Raw genomic sequence first — 21,891 nt, forward strand, 5'->3', positions numbered from 1 at the left:
AAATTAATTTATAGACATCTAGAATGTTTATTCTAGATGTAGAGAATGTCATTTTGTTTGAAATGGTCATTTAGACAAAGATTTATTTTTATTTTTTCAGATATCAGAAATAGGCATTCAGTAAAACAAATACATATAACACTGCTTGCCATAGTTACTGTTACCATGAAAAATATTCAGGGATTATTTCTTGAATGGTAGTAGATCGATGTGTCTATTTAGGTGAAATCTTCTGGCTGCAGGTGAAGATGAAGAATAAAAGTTGTCTTAATAAAGAGAACTAGTTTATCATCTCTTGAGTCCCTTATGTTAATTCAGTCTTTTTTCTTTTTTCTCCAAAATTAGAAAATCAAACATCGTGATAGGGTGTAAGGAGAGTGGAGACAGAGGACACTCTGAGTTTACTGAAGAAAACCTTCTACTGACCAGATTATCTCTGGGAGAATGTTACTATGGCGACTGAAACAGACTCTTCAAGAAACGGAAAAGTCAGAATTTCCGTTTTTAGGTTTAGACAACTTAGTTTTCAGTAAACCTGCTTTGTGAAACTGACCCCTGGTCTGTTCCTGTTTGTGCTGCTGCCATCAACACGTTTATCAATAGATGTTGGTGCTTGACCTGTTTTTCAGTGTAGTCCTGTTTCTCTTACTGTGACTAAATGGATGTGCTCTCTTTCATCCTCTGAAATGGGAGATGACTCGGAGCTCATCTAAATATAAATAAACTGTAATGAATTGAACCAACAAATCTCTCTTGAAGATATTGGACCTGCAAAAGACGGCTTATATAAGACAGGGTTAGGTTAAGTTGAAATAAAAAAAAAGACTGTCCAAAAATGGCCTTAGTGGTCTTTTCCAGCAGTTTTTTTTTTAATCTATAACCATTTAGTTTTGGATAAGGAAATACTTTTAGTTGTTATCAAGAAAATTCTTCACATTGTCGTTAAATAAATATGCACACATGAATATTATCCTAAGAAAACCATAACCTCATTCAAGGTATTAATTTACATTCCCAGAACTCTGCAGTAGATTCAAATCAATAATTCACACATGATCCATTCTGCTTTATTTATTGTTGATGATAATCTAGTGAAAGTATTTATGTATTTACTTCTAAACAAGGCTGAAACTGATGGTGCAGAGCCCTCCTATGGTTATAGGCCAGAGCAGCTGTGAAGAAGCCTGTCTGGTAGATCAGTTCAATGATCAGTGCAGCCTCTGAGCTTATGGAAAGGCTTTACTCTGGTGGGAAGAGGGCAGGTCTGATAAAAATGTTCAACCTGGAGCTCCAGAAGACCACTGGGCTCTCATTCTACTGTACATCCAAATAACTTTCAAAAGTCATTTACTTGTGATCAGGTATTCATGAGTCCCTCCTTAAAAGTTTAAAATGACCTTTAACACAAAACAGATGGAGACACATAGATTTCAATGTAGTTTAATTGATGATCAACAGGCTGTTTCCCTTTTACAATGGAGCTGCAGTAGTTCTAGTTTTACCAGTCAGATTTAAAGAGACAGAGAGATATTTCATATTGCACAGAGAAAGAAAAAACAGAAATAAGATTAATACAATGCAGAAACTAAAGAGAAAGAGAGAAAATCAAACAGAACTACCAATACGGTGTCTTCTTAACAACATTGTATAGGGCAAACAATAAAAGCACAGCCCAAGATTATATTACTGTAGTTCATGTCAGTACAGGTTAAGACAATAAGCATTTTTCAAATATACCTCTTTAAAATAGCATTGTATCTTTTTTATTTTCTTCTTGTTAAACAGTTACATTCAGGATTATAACTAAATAAATCACATGCAGAGATTAGATGGACGGATGACACCAGATGCTGATTCTGAATGACTTTAGTCTTTAGTTCTAACGCAGCTATGGACATGGATACTGAACTGAAAGATGCGCTTTGTTTTTTTCCTTTCTGTAGCTTAATGTTTTATTGTGTTGTTTAAGCAGTTTGGATAAGCTTGTCACTATAGTTTGTTATGTGTCAGGTTTGTTGTTTCAGAGCGATATGTAAAGATCGGTAGGTTATAGTAAATGTTTGCGTTTCACCTCTGTTGGTTTTGAGTCTGCACGTGTTTCAAGTCATATTCAGGAAAAAAAATGCAGCTGCAGTGAGTTTTATTCATCTTCTGTTGTTCACGTGTTTGCAGTAGAGTGAAATTGTCCTGGAATCATGAGATAGAAATGTCTTTGTGTTTCCTTGTTGCTGAACCACAAGCAACGCTGTCCGTCTTCTATTTTATCTTGGTATAAATATGTTTTTCTTCTTTTTTGCACATTATTATATTTTTAACCCAGCAGCATTCATGTGGTCATACCAACTCTACATTCAGAAAAATAGATCACCTGTACAGTGCATTTAGCTCCTGTGAGGGTACACAGTTCATTACTGAGCGATTCACAGCCTTCTCTTCCAGCCTGGGGAACCCCAAGGCCCAGTATTTGGAATTTGCCTACTTCAAATACAAAATGATCAAAACAAACCATTGGAACGAATCAAAGCATCCAACAAACCTAATGCACACATTAAAAATAAATATATAGCAGCTTTCTGTATCAAACTACTCGCATTAATAAAGAAAAAATGAAAGTGATCATTTGTGAGACATTCAGATATCCCTTTAACCCTTCGTTATGCCCTCCAGTGAGTCAGCTTTTTGCTGACCAAGACCGTTTATTTGTGCGTTCTCAGCTGTTTGTTTCTTGTTTATATTTCATTTCTTCAAAATGACTAATTTGTCAATAATAGGTTAGAAAGAGCCTATTTAAAACTAGGACAGCAGAAAGCACAGTTTAGAGATGAGGTATACAGCTGTGTTATTAATCGGCAAAAGAAATTGGCACTGCTATCTGACTGGCTGGAATTGGCAGCAATAATGTGTTGTCTTTTGTTTTATAGTTCCTCTGTGTGGCTGTGCCAGCCAGCAAGATTCCTCTTTTAAGATGAAACAAATCACTAGAAATAAGGTTAATCTTTGCTTAAACAACAGTCCGCGATGGCGGTCGTGTTTTTTTTTTTTTTTTCTATCGAGGCGATGTGGCTCTCCTCCAAGGGTTCTCAAAGAAGAGAGATTTGCCTGTTGCATCACAAAATCCAATTTTCTTGTGCTTATTTGTTTATCTGGTCAATAGATCGTCGCCCCCTGGTGTTCTGAAATATGTATGCAATGCCAGTAAGAAGCCAAAACTGGAAACTGGTTTGTAGCTTACAAGTTAGCATTACACAGTTTTTAAAGACTGCATGTAATCATATTTAAAGATCCAAAATACTAAGACTGGTCAAAACTTTCTATTAGTACAAATTCTTCCATTAAAACCTTGTTCCACCGGTTAACAAATTTCCCTTCAATTCCTTTTTTAGCAGCAGAGTTCCCTTTGATTGAGATTATTGTGAAAAGTCTGAAGTGATCTTTGTTCCATTATTGTTGTAAGAAAAGAAAACTTTTTAAACCGAAATTTGAAAAAAAAAAATTCAATCCAAAAATCAAACTTTAAAAAACTACTTCATAAAAAAGGTATCAAGAGTAACTTTGTTGTTTTCTAAGATTTGATTTTTTTCAAAAAGGGTTTGAACCATAAAATATGAAAAAGTTACTCTCAAAACCTTTTTTTGATTAAGAATTTTTCTTTTTTCAAAGGCTCTTTGCTTTTAGCAAGAATGGAACAAAATTTACTCCATAGAAAGCGGGATACACGGTCAGGTGAGTCAAAAAGTTCTTGTGAAGCTTTAGACTGTTATAGATAAAAAGTTCCTAATTTATTTGATAGGTGATGAAATAAAGAAGGAACTCCTTTCGCTGAGCTGATTCAGATTTGCATGTGTTAAAGAAACACCACCGCCTCCTGGAGATCAAACTTTATTAATCTAAATAATGGAAGGCAAAATATTGGCTGAAATTTGATTCTTATTTTAACAGAAAAAAATAAAGTGCCACTCAACTACAGTAAAACTTGCATATCAGTTAAAATGATGCTATCTTAAAATATGCGATGTTTAACAAGCACAGAAATACAGTTATGGAGGAACGTCTCATTCTTGCATATCTTAACTTCCACGTCTGAATTCTCTTCCGTGACACCGACAATTCATACCTCAAACACCAACAAAACTCAACCTTTAAATTCTCCTCCCCAATTTCTTTCAGAAAAGTGCATCCATATTTGGTTTAAACCTGATATTCAGGGTTCAAGTCGGAATCTAAAGTGGGACAAATGCAGCTCTAATGGTTCTGTTTTTGTGTGCAATTACCATCAACTTCATCTGATATTTTTCAGCTGTGGCTCGGATGTGATTTGTTCAGTCCGTTGTATGAACCTTCCATCATCTTGACCCACCTTTCAAAATGGCTGACAAGTCTTCAAAATATCCCCACCTAAAGGCACGTAGAGTAAGAGCAGCCCACCTGCAGACGCCTCACACATTTCTGTCCTGCAAAATAAATCCAATCATGCAAATATGTTTTTGCCTGAGAAGGGGCCACTCAGAAGAGCTTTGCTACATTTGTCACAGGTCACTTCTTGCTTTTTCTCAATGGTTTTGTTGTTGTGTTGACAAAGACGGCTTAATGGCTAATTTTTTGCCTTCTTCTCTAAGCATGAGAAACATCTATTTGTTTGCTGTATTAACCCAGGAATTTAACAGAAAGACCATTGGTGCTGATAAACACTAATAACTCTAAATGTGTGATGGAAAAAAACAGCTATGGAACCTTGTGTAAGTTTAAAGCAATAGAAGCATTCCTTTGTCCAGCGCCTACAGATTTCACTTGAGTGTAGACAGCCAAAGATTGCAGTAATCTATTAACACTATGCTGCGTTCAACAAACTGAGACCAATCTGAGCTACAAGCATCATGCAGCAGCTAAGCTGTGAAAGCCAAGATAAAAGGAGCTGGCGAGGGGGAACATCCTGGAAAATCACCACTAAAGAAGCGTAGAAGTAATTTCATTCAAAAACATTTACTTGTGTCGTTATTGAGATCAAATAAATGCTACTGAGCTCAGAAATGTTTTGTGTGAAGTGCTGGAGAACAGAGCTTTAAATATAGAGAGTGCTTCCTATAAACAGTCTAATCAGTTTTAGCGGATTAATTCTGATTTAAGTCCGATTAATAAAGATGTTTTTACTGGGAGAAGGTTTTCAATCAGTGCTAGTCACACGTTAGATGCACTTTAATGGGACTGGGTCAGTGAAGAAAGTGACAAGTTTAGCATTATTTGCGTTCTAAACCCCACTATCACAAATCACAGGCCTAGAGTTTCACTTATCAACTGCTGTAGCGACTGTTTTCTACAGGGATGGAGCATGGAGCTCTGTTTGCTCTGGTTCTATTTCCGGATGATGGAGGGACAGCGGAATGAGAGGCGGTGGTTACGACGGGGGCGGGGCTTAGAACTCGATCTTACAAGCTGGAAACGACTCGTCCTGCATGACGACGGTGCTGCTGGAGGCCAGCACCATGATGTTCAGGTCCTGCTGTCTCTCGTGGGTCTGCTGGTACCAGTCCCGGGTGACCTCTGTGTCGTGAGTCGGTATCACTGTGACCTGTCACAGAACAGTTGAATAGTTCAATCAAAGCGAAGCAAAATGTACGCTTATGAAATTATGATTCAGCAGTAATGTGGACCAGCACAGAGGAGTAAACAACTGTTAATAAAAAACAACACATTTGTTTTGATAAAATAAAATCAGAAACATATATTTGCATGCAGCCGCACCCCCATCATTTATTCATTGGTTTTTCAATGCTTTCAACAATAAAACCAGAAACTGAAATATGAGAAGCAGGAATTATTTTTTTTTGGTTGCTTTTGCGTTTTTTTTTTATTTTGTTCGAAAGAATAATAAAGAAGATGGAGGATATTCCTTTTTTAAATTCAACAATTTCCAACTACTTTAAATAAGAAGAAACAAGAATATTAAGAATTTTTTGTAAACTATCTTTGGGCTCTGAGGTAACAATAATTTTATGAGTGAGGTTTCCTTTGTTAAAGTCACCAAGGGCAATAACTAAAGAGCACACTGAGTAGCTGGTCTGCAAGCACCTGCTGTGCGATCTGCACGTTTGCAGTGATGCAGGCTCCGACCTCCATATGAAGCATATCTAATACATATCCAATCCTGATCTAACAATGATCATCCAAGCTCATCTCCATTCGTAGCTTCCATGTCTTCTGCTGTGGTCGGAATGCCAAGGAACTCATTTCCACTTTTCTTGTGTCTGAGTACCTGCAGGTTGAATTTTTGTCAATAGATGTTATAGTGGCATACACTGGTAAAGGTTCTCAGTCATCCAGGTTGTAGCCAACCAATAATCCCCTTTAACAACCGACCTTTCAGACACTTAGATGGGTATGGAGGTATTGTAGTCTAACAAAAGGAGCCAAACGACCCCCATTCCAAAGGGGTGGACCCTTTTGCCTGTTCCAGTTTGCATGTTTTCAAAACAAAAACAAGGCTTTATTGGGCTACTATATAAAACCTGGAACTCAACGCTATTCCTGACATTTTGAATTGAAAAGCTTCCAAGATGGGAAGAGAAAACGTCTTCAAACTTGGAAACAAATTCCCGTTGTTTTTAATTTTCTTTTTTTTTTATGTTAAGGTGGCAGCTCATAAACAAGTAGTCTAATATATCTAATGTTGTCACATTGGCTGTCTTCAACTGTTTATAAACATGAAAAATGTTAGGAGTATTATGTTGTGTAATTTAACATAATATAAAGGGATATATAAAAGTACATATTCATTTATAAGGATCATTTCGAACGTTGAACCTTAAAAAGACTTCACAGGTTCTAACCGTGCTGTGGCTGCCCAACAAAACGGAAAAAATATTAAGATTTAGATGTCTTTTTGTTTGAGTTTTGTCTTCCATGACGATTCACAATAAATGAAATTACTTTAAAAAAGAAACAAAAACAGTAAGAAAGGCGAGGAAGTATCTTGCCCAAAAACACAACCAAGATGGTTGGAGGAGCAGCTTGAACCAGCAACCTTCCAATTCCAGGAGAAATACCAACATCTTGAGGCAAGATATAAGGAAATCTTACTTTTCTTGCAAACATCTTCCTCTCTCATTTACCAGTGCTACTGGCAGAATGCTAATTTTGATGATCTAGTGAAATAAGTGTCTCCTCTCAGAAAATAAAAAATGGCTATTTTATTTCTGTTTGTAAGTAATGTAAGTAAGTAATGACATTTTGTCAATCAGAATTGAAAACAAAACTCGAACTGTTCTCAAAATTTCGGTCATCCCTTCCTGACATATAAAGAGAAACACTTTTAGGTCTCATTTCAATATTTGGCATTCTAAAACAAAAATCTACGCACCCTCGTCACAAAAGAACAGCCACAAGCGCACCCCAATCACAGGCTCCACACAAGAGTAAAAAAATAACAGTAAGATTAATGAAGCAGATTATTTTCTCTTCTCCCATGTATGTGCACCACAGTACACTGGTGGAACTTCAACTTGTCACCAGATGGGGAAAATAAGACTAGTTCCAGTATAAACATACCTCTTCTGAATTAAAATAGCTAAATGGGCTATATGCCCAACTCTAGTACTTCCTAAACTTAAAGCCGCCCCTCGTTTTCTTTCTTTCTCTGCGGATGAACTGATTAATCCGGGGGTGCCTGACCTGACCTCAATGATCATGAATGCATTGGCCACAGACACATGGATTATCAGTTGATACAGAAATGCAGACAGAAGAGCTGTTTTAAGTTCAGGAAGTAGTGGAGTTGTGCAAATAATCAATATTATTCTGAGAACATAAAATCTATTCTGTATAATTTTACTTTTTTTTCTGTTAAGTTATTTCACGGTTAAGGCTTCCTGACTAAGAAAAATAATTGATAAAAAAATCCATTTTATAAATGTGACTGATGAACATTGCTTTGTAAAAAGCATCTTTCAATGGTCCCCTAACTTAGGATCTATCAATCAACTTATGAGGATAATCATATTTAGTAGTATCAGAGTAAAAGGGGCTTAACAGAAATACGTGTCACACTTTTCAGGTTCTACTGGAAAAAAGAAACTGCAAACTCATGTATTCTTTCACTTTTAAGTTTGAAATATACAATACTCTATGTTGGTTCATCACATTAAAAAGTCCCAGCGAAATACATAGTAGTGTTTGTCTTTATCCTGACTAAGTTTTTGTGTTTTGGTTGTATGTACCTGTAAATTGGAGCCCCACTGAGCTTTGCCCTCCAGCAGAGCATCCAGGACTCCACGGCTAGGCTCGCCGCTCCCTGGCTCGTTCCCGCTCACCACATAGTATGCAGCCCGCACCCTCTTGAAGAACTCCTGGTCCACGTTCTTAGCGCTGCAGTGGTTGGGCACATAAGCCAGGTCTACATACACAGGTGGTCCTTGCGGAACAGCTGTACTGCTTTTCTGGGAGCTGTTTGCTGAATATGAGGAAAGATGCATTTTAGTAGAATGAAGGCGAGCGTCTCATTTATGAACTGAACTAATTGTTTCTAATGGACAAAATACAGCTACATAGGCTTATCGTCACCCATCCAACTGAGATTTCTGTTTTATTGCAGCCAACAATACAATTTAAAACCTTCAGCAGATTAAAATTTTAAAAAATATATCTGAACAAAAAAGCTTCTTTGAAACAGGAAATAACACTAGGAATCCCTAAAAATATTGAAAGAAATGTACATTCAAAAAAGAAATAAAAGTTCTTTTTCAATTTCATGTCAAAAATAGGTCTGCCAGCTCCCTGAAAAAAAGGGACACCTCATGTCACGCACATGAGGTGACCCAATGGCCTTTACCCCTCCTGGTGTGGTGATTTTTTTTTAGCCCCCCTTTGTGTATGAAGTGCTTTTTTTAATTATTTGACTCAAATCTGCAATGATTAGATGCATATTTGTGAGTGGCATGAACACATGGAAAACAAATTATCATCCAGCAATTCACTTAACAAAATAACAAACTTTGCTGAATAACTATTCTAAACTTAAGCCTGTCCTGCTTAACTTCAAACTGTAAAAATGAATATAAAAAATAAAGAAATAGTGCATATTTTTGGTGCAAAAGCAAACCTATAAACATATTTGTGCCTTAAATGCAATGACTGTTGGCTACAGTTGCAAAACAGAAACAAAAATGATTAGCTCAATGCCACATTATGTAGCGATAGTCTATTTTTTTCCACTGGTATTTCCTCTGAGCTCTTGCAGCAGTGAGACTGTTTGTCTTTGAGTGATGCTGCTCTGTTGTCTCCTGTGATCTTTTCTGTGAGAAACACTTGGCTCGACCAATGGGATGAGGGGATTCTGGATTGTTACCTATATTACTGTCGCCATCATATTTGTGTTTCCCTTTTTTCTAAATACCATAATTTTAACACCAAAGGAAAACATAAAACCCCACAAGACTAGATTTATGTTTAAATCCAAAGCCGAAAAAGTTAGCTCCCGAAAGTAGCGTAGGATCCCATTTCCGGTACAGATCGGGTAGAAACGAGTGATAAAATAGACAGGATTCTAAGGCATTTATTTTCTTAGGAAATACATNATCCAGCAATTCACTTAACAAAATAACAAACTTTGCTGAATAACTATTCTAAACTTAAGCCTGTCCTGCTTAACTTCAAACTGTAAAAATGAATATAAAAAATAAAGAAATAGTGCATATTTTTGGTGCAAAAGCAAACCTATAAACATATTTGTGCCTTAAATGCAATGACTGTTGGCTACAGTTGCAAAACAGAAACAAAAATGATTAGCTCAATGCCACATTATGTAGCGATAGTCTATTTTTTTCCACTGGTATTTCCTCTGAGCTCTTGCAGCAGTGAGACTGTTTGTCTTTGAGTGATGCTGCTCTGTTGTCTCCTGTTATCTTTTCTGTGAGAAACACTTGGCTCGACCAATGGGATGAGGGGATTCTGGATTGTTACCTATATTACTGTCGCCATCATATTTGTGTTTCCCTTTTTTCTAAATACCATAATTTTAACACCAAAGGAAAACATAAAACCCCACAAGACTAGATTTATGTTTAAATCCAAAGCCGAAAAAGTTAGCTCCCGAAAGTAGCGTAGGATCCCATTTCCGGTACAGATCGGGTAGAAACGAGTGATAAAATAGACAGGATTCTAAGGCATTTATTTTCTTAGGAAATACATTATTAACTTTTAACACATTATATTTTACTACTCTTACTATTTTTGGGGAGGGAAAAACATCATTTAGGTCTTTTTAGGAAATTTAAATCGAAGGCGACCCAGATGTATATAACTAAATACATATTTAGTTAAAATAATAAATATCTAGTTTGGAAAATAAATATTTAGCTTGCTGACAAATGTCTCAACTGACAATTGAACTGATAATTTAGTTTAGAACTTTGATTTTAATAAATGAGTGAATGAAGGTGAAAAAAATGACTTGGAAAAAATACCCTTATTTTTATCTTAAAATGAACTAAGTAACCATAAATACTGCTCAGAATTTTTTGACTGCTTGACTTTACAAATGGCATCCCACAAATGCAGGTAAAATAGTTGGGGAAATGAATACTTTACAGGTGATGTGTTAAAGGCAGTGAGGTTAATAACAGACCTGGACCGCTCTTCACGCCGTTGACCAACCCTTTCCCATGGTTGAGCAGCTCACTCCTTGAGCCTTGCATTTCAGACATTTTGACCAGTCTTGAGCTTCTCTCTGTGTCCTTTCTCCTGAGCGAGGAGGATCGGGGTGAGGCCGAGTCTTTGGACTTCACAGGAGTAGAGGACCTTTTCCTGGCTTCTCCTTTACGCGCCGGAGATGCAGACTTTGGTTTGCCCTTTCTGAGGCCTTTTTTCTTTAAAAGCTTTTCCGTGCCACCGTGGTCGTTGAGAAGAGCCTCTGGGTCGACCATGCAGACGTCTGGATGGGGAGGGTGGGGCAAGGGGTCTTTTATAGGGGTTGGGAGGGGGTCATGGGGTTTCTGAGACGAGCGTGGTGAAGATCCGTAGTGGCTACTCCCTACTCCAGAGGCAGATTTGTCTACTGGCAGATGCTCTGCATCTTCATCAGAGTCAAGATTTCCCTCTGCGGTTATGGAGGGACACTCCTCGGTTTCTGGAGGGACATCGGAGTCTGACTGTGAAGGCAACGACTCACTCACTGATGTTGGAGGTGTTTCTTCCCCAGCTAATGTGACAGCCAAACCAGACGACATTGCCCCAGGCAGCTGATGTGTCCCCTGCCCAGTTTCACTATGGTGATGGCGCCTGTGCTTGTGTGATCTCCTTTTAACTGAGTGTTGTTCATGATCATCCTCGTCTCCTTCCTGGGAGTGGTCACTGTGTCCCTCTTGTTCACCATCATCACTGGAGAGGTGATGAGGACTTGGATTGATGAAAGAGGGGGAGATTTCTCCTTTGCTGTGTTTATATTCGCAGGAGGAGTAGCTTTCAGGGCAGGGAGAAGAGGTTGCCCCAGTATTCAGGTCAGAGGGACGAGCAGTCTTTATATCTCCTTTAATCGCCACTGCCGTATGGTAAGGGTCTGCTGAGGTGGACACTGACATGTGAGAAGTGGCCCCCCAATTCATTGTTTCCTTATCCTCATCTTCTTCTCCATCATCATAGTCTGGTGGAGGGGTACCTGGGTAGTCTTCGGGCCTCTGCAGGAGCTCCCAGTCAGATAAACTGCTCTTTCTCCTCACTACCAATCTTTCTGATGGCATCTCAAGTAAGCTTTTGTCCTCCACCCTTTTTGCCTCTCCGTTTTCCCCAGTCTCTAGTTTTCCACTGACCTTATGGTCAACTGTTTCTTTTTTCTCTTCTGTAATTCTTTCTTCAGTTGGCTTTTCATCCAGTTTCTTCTCTTCTGTCTTTTGTTTGGTTCCTATGTCCCTTATTGTCTCTGTCTTTTCATAATTTCCACTTTTTTCTTTTTCTTCCTTCATAGGTGAATAATCTTCCTCTGCCTTTTTATCTTTTAAGTCTTGTGTGGCACATGAGGTTGGAGTGGCTCCATTGGGTGGAGTTATTGAGGCTGCATATTGAGTTGTTTCTATCCTCTCACTAGATTTAAACTCAGTACTGGTAGAGGGGAATGTTTGTTTCTCTGTTAACTGAACAGTACTCTCTTCTGAATACGATTCAGTAATTGAGGAGAAAGCCTTACTGGAGTCAGAAACTTGGATTTTTTGACATTCAATGCGACATGGTAGGGTGCTCTCTTCCATTTCAAGTGTTTTAGGCTCCATGTCCTTGGACGCCTGCTTAGAGGAGTCAGCCCTTTGGAGAGGAGAGACGTGAAAGCAAGGCTCTGATGCAGATGGACTATCTGGAACAGAACTCACAGGGGTTGAGGTTGGTATTCCAGTGCTTAGCTTTTCCCCTTGATTCCCAGGCTGCTTTGGGGTGGCAGATGAGCCCAGGGATGGTAGTTGTGATACATCTCCTTCAGGCTTTGTCATCACCTCCAGGTATTCATCTCTCTGAAAACCTCCGAAGCAAGAGCTTGCAGATCCTTGAACTTCCTCTTTGGCTAAAGGTACCTCAGTAGTTGGCATTGTGAAAGCTGCAATCTGCTTTCCCAAGTCTTGCTTTAAAAGAGCAGAGGCTGAGGCAGAAGATGCATAACTGTATGATGTAGAGGATTGTGCTGATGAAGAGTATGATAGGGTGGTGTAGGAGCAACCAGATGAGGTGTCTGTGGTCTGGCGGATCTTTAGGCTTTGGCTGAAGTATCTATCACTTGGCTCAGACTGCCTGGAAGCATCTGAGGGTCCAGATGGTTCTTGCTTTTCTAAATGTGAACCAACCTGACTGTTCTCACTAGGCAGATGCTCAAAAGAATCTCCAGATCTGCTCAGCTGAATACTAGCCTCACTCTCAGACAGAGAAGGACTGAATGTAGGCTTAGACATTAGCTGAGAATCCTCAGATGTCAAAGGACTGGTTGACGAAGTGCTCTTAGATGTTGACTCTACTGTCTCCTTCTTTACAAAGAGAGAGTCCAATGTATCTGAAATGTTGGCCCCATCTTCCTTTAGCACTTCAGATGAAGAAATCTGACCAATTACTGGCAGCACTGATGTTGAAAGTTCAGTTAAATAATCTTTGTCTTTGTGTTCTACTTTTGTTTCATCAGAATATTTTTGTGTGTCTTGTGCTTGAGAGTCTTTTTCATCTGGACTCTTTCTCTTAAGAGGATTTAAAGCCATTGTATCTCCAATTGCTTTTTCCTCTTTGTCGCCTCCACCTATTATGCTTGCATCTTTGTCTTGTAAAGTTGAGCCATCATCAGTAGTTAAGTTACAGGCAGACTGCTCTTCAAGAAAACGCAATTCAGACTGAGATGTTTTATTTGAGTCCTCCGTATCCTCCAGCTTAGCACTGTCATCAGAACCACGGCGGCACATTTCTTTTTCGGACTGCTCCCTTGCCCCCTTTTCTATATCTACATCACTCGACATGTCCTCTTCCTCCTCCTCTTCATCTTCATCTTCCTCATCATCATCAACACTAAAGTCCTCTCCCTCTACCAATAGCCTTTTGTCCATCAGAGTCTCTTTTGCCTCAGAGAGATTTGATGATTTAAAAGGAACAGAGCTGCTAGTTTTACTGTAATCAGATGCCAGAACATTATCATCTATATCATGACCTACACAGGTGGCTGCAGCAGAGCTCCTGGAATCCGTTGCTGTACCTTGAGTCACTGAAGCTGAGGTATTTGGAGGTAAAATATCTTTTTCAGCTGGCGAACGCCGACCACATGGAGAGCCTTCCTTTCCCTTTGGACCATCGGAACTTGCCTCTTTGTCTCTGAATGACTCAGCAGACTTTTCACTCAGTTTTTCAGTCTTCTCCTTCTCTGTGACTTCTCCATAAGTTTTACTGGTAGCACCTAGGTCTGAGTAGCCCCTTGATGCAGAGATTGTTTCCTGTGCTAATGAGAAGGATGGAGGTTGAATAGCAGCAACAGTAGAAATTCTTTCAGTCTCTTCTGTTGATTGTATCTGAGAAGTTGGAACGTGTCCTTCCTTCATTTCTTCTTTCTCTTTCTCTGATTTTTCAGGTTTGTCCTCTTTGGGGCTAAATGGATATGACTCAGCAGCTTGGGATGTTTTGTTGTCTTGCATGTTTGTGGAGAAATAGCTCTTGTCAATGCAAGGTGAAGCTACTCTATCCTCTCTCTGACTCTCCTCCTCTTGGCCTTTCTCTCTGTCCTCAGCTCTTGGTGAGGCACTTTGGCTGTGGTAGTTGCTTTTTTCACTCTCTGTGAGGGAGACTGGGCTGTAGTCAACTCTGCTGAAGGACAGGGGTTCCTCTTTGTAATGATCATCTAAGAGAAACATGGCTCCTCCAGCCTCTGTCTGGCTTGCTCTGCGGTTATCATCAATGCATATATCTGAAGCAGGATCATAACCTAGAGAAACCTCTGTATCTTCTCCCCTCTCTAGTTCTTGGTACGTCGGGATGGGCTTTTCATCTGGATCATACTTAGATGCACCAAAGTTTTCTATGTCATCTCTAAGGCTTTCACTTCTGATCTCTGTCTTTAAACTAATTGTTTCATGAGTTTTTCCACTGGCAGCACTTTCTCTTGCTCCCTCAGATTCTTTATCAATCATGAAATATGAACACGGTTGTGAAAGACCTGGAGATGCCACCTCTCTCTCTCCTTCCATCTCCCTTTCTGCTTCTTTTGGTTGTTTCTCATCAAGCTTGGTTATTTCTTTACCACAAACGCCTGAGCTCACCTCAGGCATCATGTGTTTCTCTTGATCGAGTGTTTCCTCCACACTGGATTGGCTTTCTGTGCTAGAAAGTTTGACACACCTTGGTTGGCTGTCAGTGCTAGACATTGCTGATAACACAGGCTTTGTCTCGGCCATTTCTGACACTGGTTCAGCTTTAACAGTGGCACTACTGCAAACTGTTTCCTCCTCCTTGGCTTTCACAATATCATAAGTCGACTCTGGCTCAGCAAGTGGTGCCGCTGTGGTTTCTGTTTTTATAACATCTCTGTCAGCCTCGGGTGAGAGTGTGGTGTCCTCTTTTCCAGGGTCTTTGATGTCCTCATCCAGGGATGGCTCTTGCATCGTCAGGGTAGGTATGATAACTGTGGGAATTTGAGAAGAAGGGGGTTCACTCTGGTCACTTTTTTGCAGAGTTTGAGATGTGGACACAGAAGAAATATCATGGTCAGATTTTCTTGACTCCACTGACAAAGGCCGAGAACCTGCTCCTCCCATACATATGTCCTCCTCTTCTTCATCTTCTCTGTCCTCATCTGATGACTGGACCACAAATTCAGGTTTGTAATCTGATTTGGGGGCTAACACTGCGTCTCCTGATATCTCCTGAGTTAGTTGTTTGACACCTTTGTCCAGTTCTTTCTCCTGAAGTTCCTCTTTCTCCCATTTTTCCACTTTAGATTGATCTGCTTCAGTGTAGTCAGGTTTGGCTTTCTCTTTGACATGATCCACTTTTATACATGCAGCATCCTTTTCCAGAATCATCTTTACATCATCAGGTGGATTTCTATTTTCATCCCTGATGTCCTCAGTCTCATAAGTATAGTCCTTTTCCTGTTCTTTCTCCATTTTCTGTTCTTTGCTTAGTTCAGCAACATGTGTGTCGTCCTTTTCTCTCTCCATTCTCTCTTCCTGATGAATAACCTTAGATTCACTATCCTCTTTTTGTGGCCCCCCTTTGATGTCTTGAGGAGACATACCAATGTCATCTTTATACTCAGATTTCTGTTGTATTCCTTGTAAAAAGCTTTCCTTTCCTGGTTGGACTTCAGGAAGTTTATCAGAACCCTCCTCATGTGTACCTTTATCAGTTACCTTAGACTGAGACTCAGTGGGTTGAATATCTTTATCCTCTTTCTCTTCTGTGGCGCTAGTTTGTGGAATTAATGTCTCATTTACTGCCCCACTGTCCTGCTTCACTTCATCCTTTTTCTCCTTGCATGTTTCAACCTCCTTTTCTTTTGTGTCAGAGGAATGTTCAGTGCTATCTATGTCTTTTTCTTCTGTTGCATCAGTGCAGTCTATATATCTAATTTGCTCTGTCATTGTTTTTTGGTCGCTACTGTTGTTCTCATGAGATTGTTTCAGAGTAATATCGCTGATGTCCTTTCCATCCTGAGAAGTTTCAGCTGAAGTATCAGGGGTGATTTCCCTCTCCTCCTTAACAGATACAACAACACTGATTTTTTCATCCTCTTTCTTTGCACTGGGTTCTTCAGTGATTGTTTTGTTAGTCTCCTCTTTGTCAAGTTTCAAATCAGATGTATCATCCTTGCTCTCAACTTTATTTTGCTCCTCTGGAACTGAAGAATCACCAGTCATTTCTTTGGTTTCCTGCTCTTTGCTGGGTTTTACATCAGAAATTGTGTCTTTAGTTTTTTCTTTCTCATTTCTGAAGTGCAGGATATCTACACCATGATCCTGAACTGTCAGTTGTTCCTCCTTGAACAGTTTGGGAGTTTGTTTTTTCTCCTCCTCTGCTGTTTTCTCTGTTTCAACAACACAGATATCTTTACTGATTTCTTTGTCTTGTTCATCTCGCTTCGTGGCTGTAGCCTCATTATTGGCATCCTTTGGGGTTGCTTCATCTTGGATTGTTTCGACAGTCTGTACAGGCTCAGATAGTATTGCATCTTCTTGCAGCATCGGAACTGCTTTGACAGCAGATATGACATCTTCATGGGCTTTCTTGTGCCCCTCTTCTACTGCTGTTGTCGTTTTTTCAGCTGTTTCTGTTGCTTCTTTGCTAGCTGTTGTTGTAAGGGTGGAAGCAAATTCTTGGTCCATTTTGGAAACTTTAAATGCACTATCAGTGGTTTTAGTTTCTACATGCTCTATTTTTTCTTCATTTACTGGTTTACTGGAAGGTTCCTCCTTACTCACCTTTTCCTTTTCCACAGACGTACCAGCCTGAATAGCTGCGGTATCTTCTTTCATGTATTCTTCAACGGCAGGTTTAAATGAGGATGCTTGATCCTTGCTTGTTGCTATATCTTTATTTTCTTCCTGGTACGGCTCACTGCAGGGAATATCTTCCTTCTCTGAAATGTTCTCTGTCTTTTCAGTTGTCGTCCTGTCTGCAGTGATCTCTTCTTTACTTACACTTGGATCCTTCTCTATTTTTGTTTGGCTGAATGTTGAGATTGCTTCTTGCTCATCATCTTCCTTTGTGGTGAAAGGAGCTTTGTGTGTTTCACTAATTTCTATTTTTATCGCTTCCTCTTCATGGTCTGTGAAGGGCTTATTGGCCAACACATCTGTTTTTTCCACTTCTTCAATCTCTTGCAGTTCGATATCCAATGATGCTTTCTCCTTTTTCTTCTCATCTTCAGAAGACTTGGAAATGGGCAAATCATCTTTCTTTTCCTCACTCTGGCCCTCATCTTTATCATCCCTGACTTCTGATGTTTGGACCTTATCAACATCTTTTAAATGGGGCTTGATGTCAAAAGTATCCACCTTTTCCATCTCTTTCTTCTCACCATCTTTTAAAATCTTCTTCTCATAAATATCATGCTCTGTCTCCTCTGTTTGTCTTACGTCACTTTCCGTTTTGAGGTCAGATTCTTCCTCTTGTATATCCTCTTTCTTTGTCTGATCATCTTTGACCTGTCTGACTTCAGAAGGCACCACTACTTTCTGTACTTGTTCGTTTGTTTTTGTCTTATCATCTTTTTCTGTCTCTTGATGTTCATCTTTAATAGTGTCCTCAACAATTACAACATCCTTTGCTCCTTCTTCTACAGTTGGTCTATGGTCACAAATATCTTCCATTATGGACAGTTTCTCTTCCTTCTCAAACTCGACCGATGCCACTGTTGAGATAGCTTCCTGGATGACAGATTTCTGTTTTTCTTCCTCCTTGACTCCTTTAAGGCTTGACACCTCATCCTTATGTTGTTCATACTCTAGTCTGGAGGCTTTACTAATAAATGTATTGTCATCATCATCCTTTTTATCATGATCCAAGGAGCTACTCTTCTCCAGTGGGAATTTACTGGATCCAGGCACTTTAGCTTCCTTCTCTCTGTGAGGGTCTTCTATATCTATTGAGGGGGGGGAATCCTCCAAGGCCCCAACAGGTAGTTTAGTTTCTGTTAAAGATGATGCAACAGGCTGTGTAATTTCTGCCTGCTTTCCTTCATCCTTTTGCACTGACACACTTTCTTCTTCTTCCATTACCAGAACCTCTTTAATGTCTCTTTCAAACGATGTGTCCTTAGATCTCCCAGAGGCTTCTTCAGAGTGACCCACTTTCTGTTTGTCAACTTCTTCCTGTTTCTCATTTTGCTGGTCATCTTTCATTTTGGTTTGGCTGTCCTCTGTGATGACTTCATTTGGAAGTACTTCCTCTTTTAGCAGGTCAGAGTCAAGGGAAACCTTTGTTTTGGAATCTACTGGAGACTGACGAATCGGAGAATGAGCAGCACTTGAGGGTCCAGACTGTGGAGGAGAAGCCATTTTTACAGTGATGTCATCTGGACTAAAGCAACGCTCCTCGCTCTCTGAAGTTACAGAGTCAGATCCAAAGGGTCTTGTAGGCACGACAGATGAAATGTCTTTTGGAGCTACTGCATCACTATTCTCCTCCTCCACGGGTAAATGAACTGGTCTGATGTCATGGTGAATCTTTTCAGGAGATCTAAAATCAGAATCCTTTTCAGTGACTGTGTCTTTGCTCTGCAAGATATGGGATGCAGCATAACCCTCTTGAAGTTTTTCAAGAGACATATCTACATTAGGGGTTTGGTCTTCTTCTTCATCTTCCTCTTCTTCTTCTTCGTCCTCCTCTTGTTCTATTTTGTGAGGAACTTCAGTTACCTTTCTCTCCTCTGCTATAGGGAGCTGTAAATCATTAGAGGGAGATTTAGAAAGCTTGTCCTCCTCCAAAGAAGGTGGCGATAGGCTTCCGGCTGAGCGTGGCTGCTCTTTGACTTGGCCAGCGCCTGCTGCAGTTGAAGAAGAAGCTGGGGGTTTAAGTGGTTCCTCAGCTGGAGCAGCCACAGATGCCACTGACTGATCATCAGCAATAGATGTAGGAAGAGAGGACATTTTATCATACTCTGTGATGGAGGTTGCAGAGGACACATGCTCTTCCTCTGCCAGAGGAGCAGTGATGATGTTGGTGAAAACAGATACTTGTTCCTGGACACCTGGAATAAAACCTTTGTCAGCCATGGCAGCTGCCTGCATCTCTCTCATGCCATGAATGTCTACAAAGGACCCTGTCTGATCTGGCACAGAGATGTCGTAAACACCCACATCATACTGGAGGTGTGGAATTCTTTCCTCTGCCTCCTCATGAATCTCCTCATCAGAAATAGTTTGCTCTGTCTCAGAGTAGCCAGGAATCATCTCATCCTGGATGTAGAAGACAGGCTCAGCTGCGATGGTTCCTTCCACAGCTGTGGTCGTCAGCATTTCACCTGTTTTGGCATCAACTGTATCTTCAGTCTTGACTTTGATCTCCTCATCTGCTATAACATCCAAGTCCTCTACCTCTTCCAGTTCAGGTTTCTCCAACCTCTCCTCCTCCTCCTCCTCCTCTACCACAGTTTTGTTTTCTCTCTCCTCTTTGGATGGAGTCACTTGTAACTCCTGTGTAGTCAACGCTTTAGCGGAAAGATATTCTGATTTCTCCATTTCCTCTATTTCATGTTTCCTGTCAAGTCCATCATCCTTTGCTTCCATCCATTTTGATTCATCTTCATCCACACCTATACCCATGTCCTCTTCCTCCTCTTCTTCCTCTCTTTCTAGTGGTTTCTTTTCTGCAGCAGGGGGCTCTTCCTCCACCTCTTCCTCATCCTGAGATGCAGCTCCCTCATCTTCAAATGTCTGAGCTTCTTCCAGTTCTTTCTCTTGAGCTGACTCCTTCGCCTTAACTTCAGTTTTTGCTGCTTCATGAAGGGCTGTTTGTTCCTTTTCAGGTGATGTTGGTTTCTGAGGGATTTCTGAAGCTGTATCAGGTGCTTCAGGCTTCTTTTGGATCAAGCTTTCTGCTGTTTCCTCAGATGAAATCTTATCATTCACAGGTAGCTCTGCTGGCACAGCTTTACCTTTATCTGTTTCCAGTTCTTCTAACTGCTTGTTCGGGTCCTCAGGGGTGGAGACGACCATTGTACCACTCAGCAGTACGCCCTCGCTGGGCTCAGGTTGGACAAAGTCAGGCTTTGCTATGTCTGCTTTGGGCTCAGTAGGTTCAGCCTTTGCCACTTTGCTTTTTACACTTTTGGTTTTGCCTGATGCTTTTGCTTTATGCAAGGTCTTCCTTACTTCAGGTGTCAGTGGTTTCAGGTCAGGCTTGGTGATTTTTCTCAGCTCAGGTTTAGATGCATCCTTCTTCTTGTCCTCTTTGGACTTGGTGTCTTTCTTGTCATCTTTTTTAGCAGAATCATCTTTCTTTAATTTCTTTATCTCTTTTTTCTCCTTGTCTTTTTTCTCATCCATTTTTGACGCCCGTTCCTTGGAATGCTTTTTCAAAGTTTTTTCTTTTAATTTTTTCTTTTCTGGCACTTCAGTTTTAGCTTTTATCATTTTGGCAGGCTTCTTTTCCTCTTTCTTCTCAGAGATATTTTCCTTCACAGAGTCACTCTTTGCCTCTGTGGCATTGGACACATCATCCTGTCCATCAGCTTCTTTCTTTGGGGTCTTTGCAGTGGTCTTAGGGGAGGATTTAAGACTTTCTTTGCTATCTGTTCTTTGTTTTAACTTGGTTTGCTTAATGGCAGATGGAGGAGCTCCTGAGGCAATATCTTTTTGTGTGGCTACAGGGTACCTCAAATAATCAAGGTGTTTTAGTTTTTCCAGCCCTTCAAAGATCTTGTTTTGCGGTGCATTCCCGGGGAACAGCACTCTGATGATCTTTTCTGTAGGGCTGGCAGGTAACCACACTACTAAGGCTGTAACTGATGTCAGGTAGGGTACTGATATTTCTCCTTCCTTCCCACTGGGCAGCACAATGCCAGTTTTGGCCTTGCTATTGCCAGCCCACTTCTGCATTAAAAACTGCATCTCTTTGCTATCTTTGACAGGGTTGAGAATGTACATATCTAACCTCCCAACTCCCATCTTATGAAAAAGTGTAATGGGCTCAATGGTGTTGCTGACCACTCGATACAGGGGCTCTGGCTTGATTCCTAGTTTACTAAGGTACTGCAGAGTAAGCGAGGCCTCTTCAATGCTGCGCTTTACTTTGAGATTAGATTCTGGCAAACGGAGCTTCTCTGGCACGTTAAAGAAGACGACACCAAGCTCGGGAGAAATCAAGTTTTTCATCCAGTCACTGTAGTTTGTGGATCCTTGAGACTGCTCCTCCTCCTGTTCTGCAATCTTCCTCTGAAGCAGCCCATTGATGCCAGGGAGGTTGTCAGCTCCGATGTGTGTGAGTAGAATTGAATCAATGCGGTCCAAGTGACGGACAAGTTTCCAAAAGCAGGATTTCCTTTCAGAGCCTCCGTCCACTAGGATGTTGAAGCCATTTACAGCAAAGAGGGCTGAGTCTCCACGTCCTCCAGGGAATATGTAGCAACATGGCTTAGATAGCTTCAGGAAGCCTCCGGAGGTGGGGGGCTCCAGCAGGTCGAAAGGTGAGGGGACATCTACTGTTTCAGAGACGTACTCTGTGAACTCAGTGACACCCTCCATTTTAGGGAGAAGGGGCTCCAGGTTAAGTTTGTATTCCAGGAACTCTCGCAGGGTCTGCTGCCGTCCCACCGAGCTCCAGCCCACCTCCCCGCGGCAGGACACAGTAAGTGTTGCCTGCTGCTTGGGGGCTGCTGTTCCCAGCAATTCACTGACCTGCAGGAAAAAGACACCAAACATGTTTTTAGTGTTGTATACATTAACATGGAAAATTATG

At 40.5% G+C, this 21,891-nt stretch overlaps 1 protein-coding gene across 1 annotated transcript in view; it reads right to left on the reverse strand.

Moving 5' to 3' along the window:
• Positions 1-1,440: 1,440 nt before the first annotated feature.
• Positions 1,441-21,891, reverse strand: part of LOC107093210 (microtubule-associated protein 1B-like) — a 94,435-nt gene continuing 73,984 nt past the window's right edge. Inside the window, exons 5-7 of the mRNA XM_015388095.1 lie at positions 10,616-21,830; positions 8,211-8,443; positions 1,441-5,566 (exon numbers count right to left, since the gene is read on the reverse strand). Coding sequence (XP_015243581.1) covers positions 5,411-5,566; positions 8,211-8,443; positions 10,616-21,830 — 11,604 coding nt within the window. The 3' untranslated portion in view covers positions 1,441-5,410. The remainder of the gene's footprint in view (positions 5,567-8,210; positions 8,444-10,615; positions 21,831-21,891) is intronic.

Source organism: Cyprinodon variegatus, unplaced genomic scaffold, assembly GCF_000732505.1.
Source record: "Cyprinodon variegatus isolate N-32 unplaced genomic scaffold, C_variegatus-1.0 Scaffold413, whole genome shotgun sequence".
Lineage (NCBI taxonomy): Eukaryota > Metazoa > Chordata > Actinopteri > Cyprinodontiformes > Cyprinodontidae > Cyprinodon > Cyprinodon variegatus.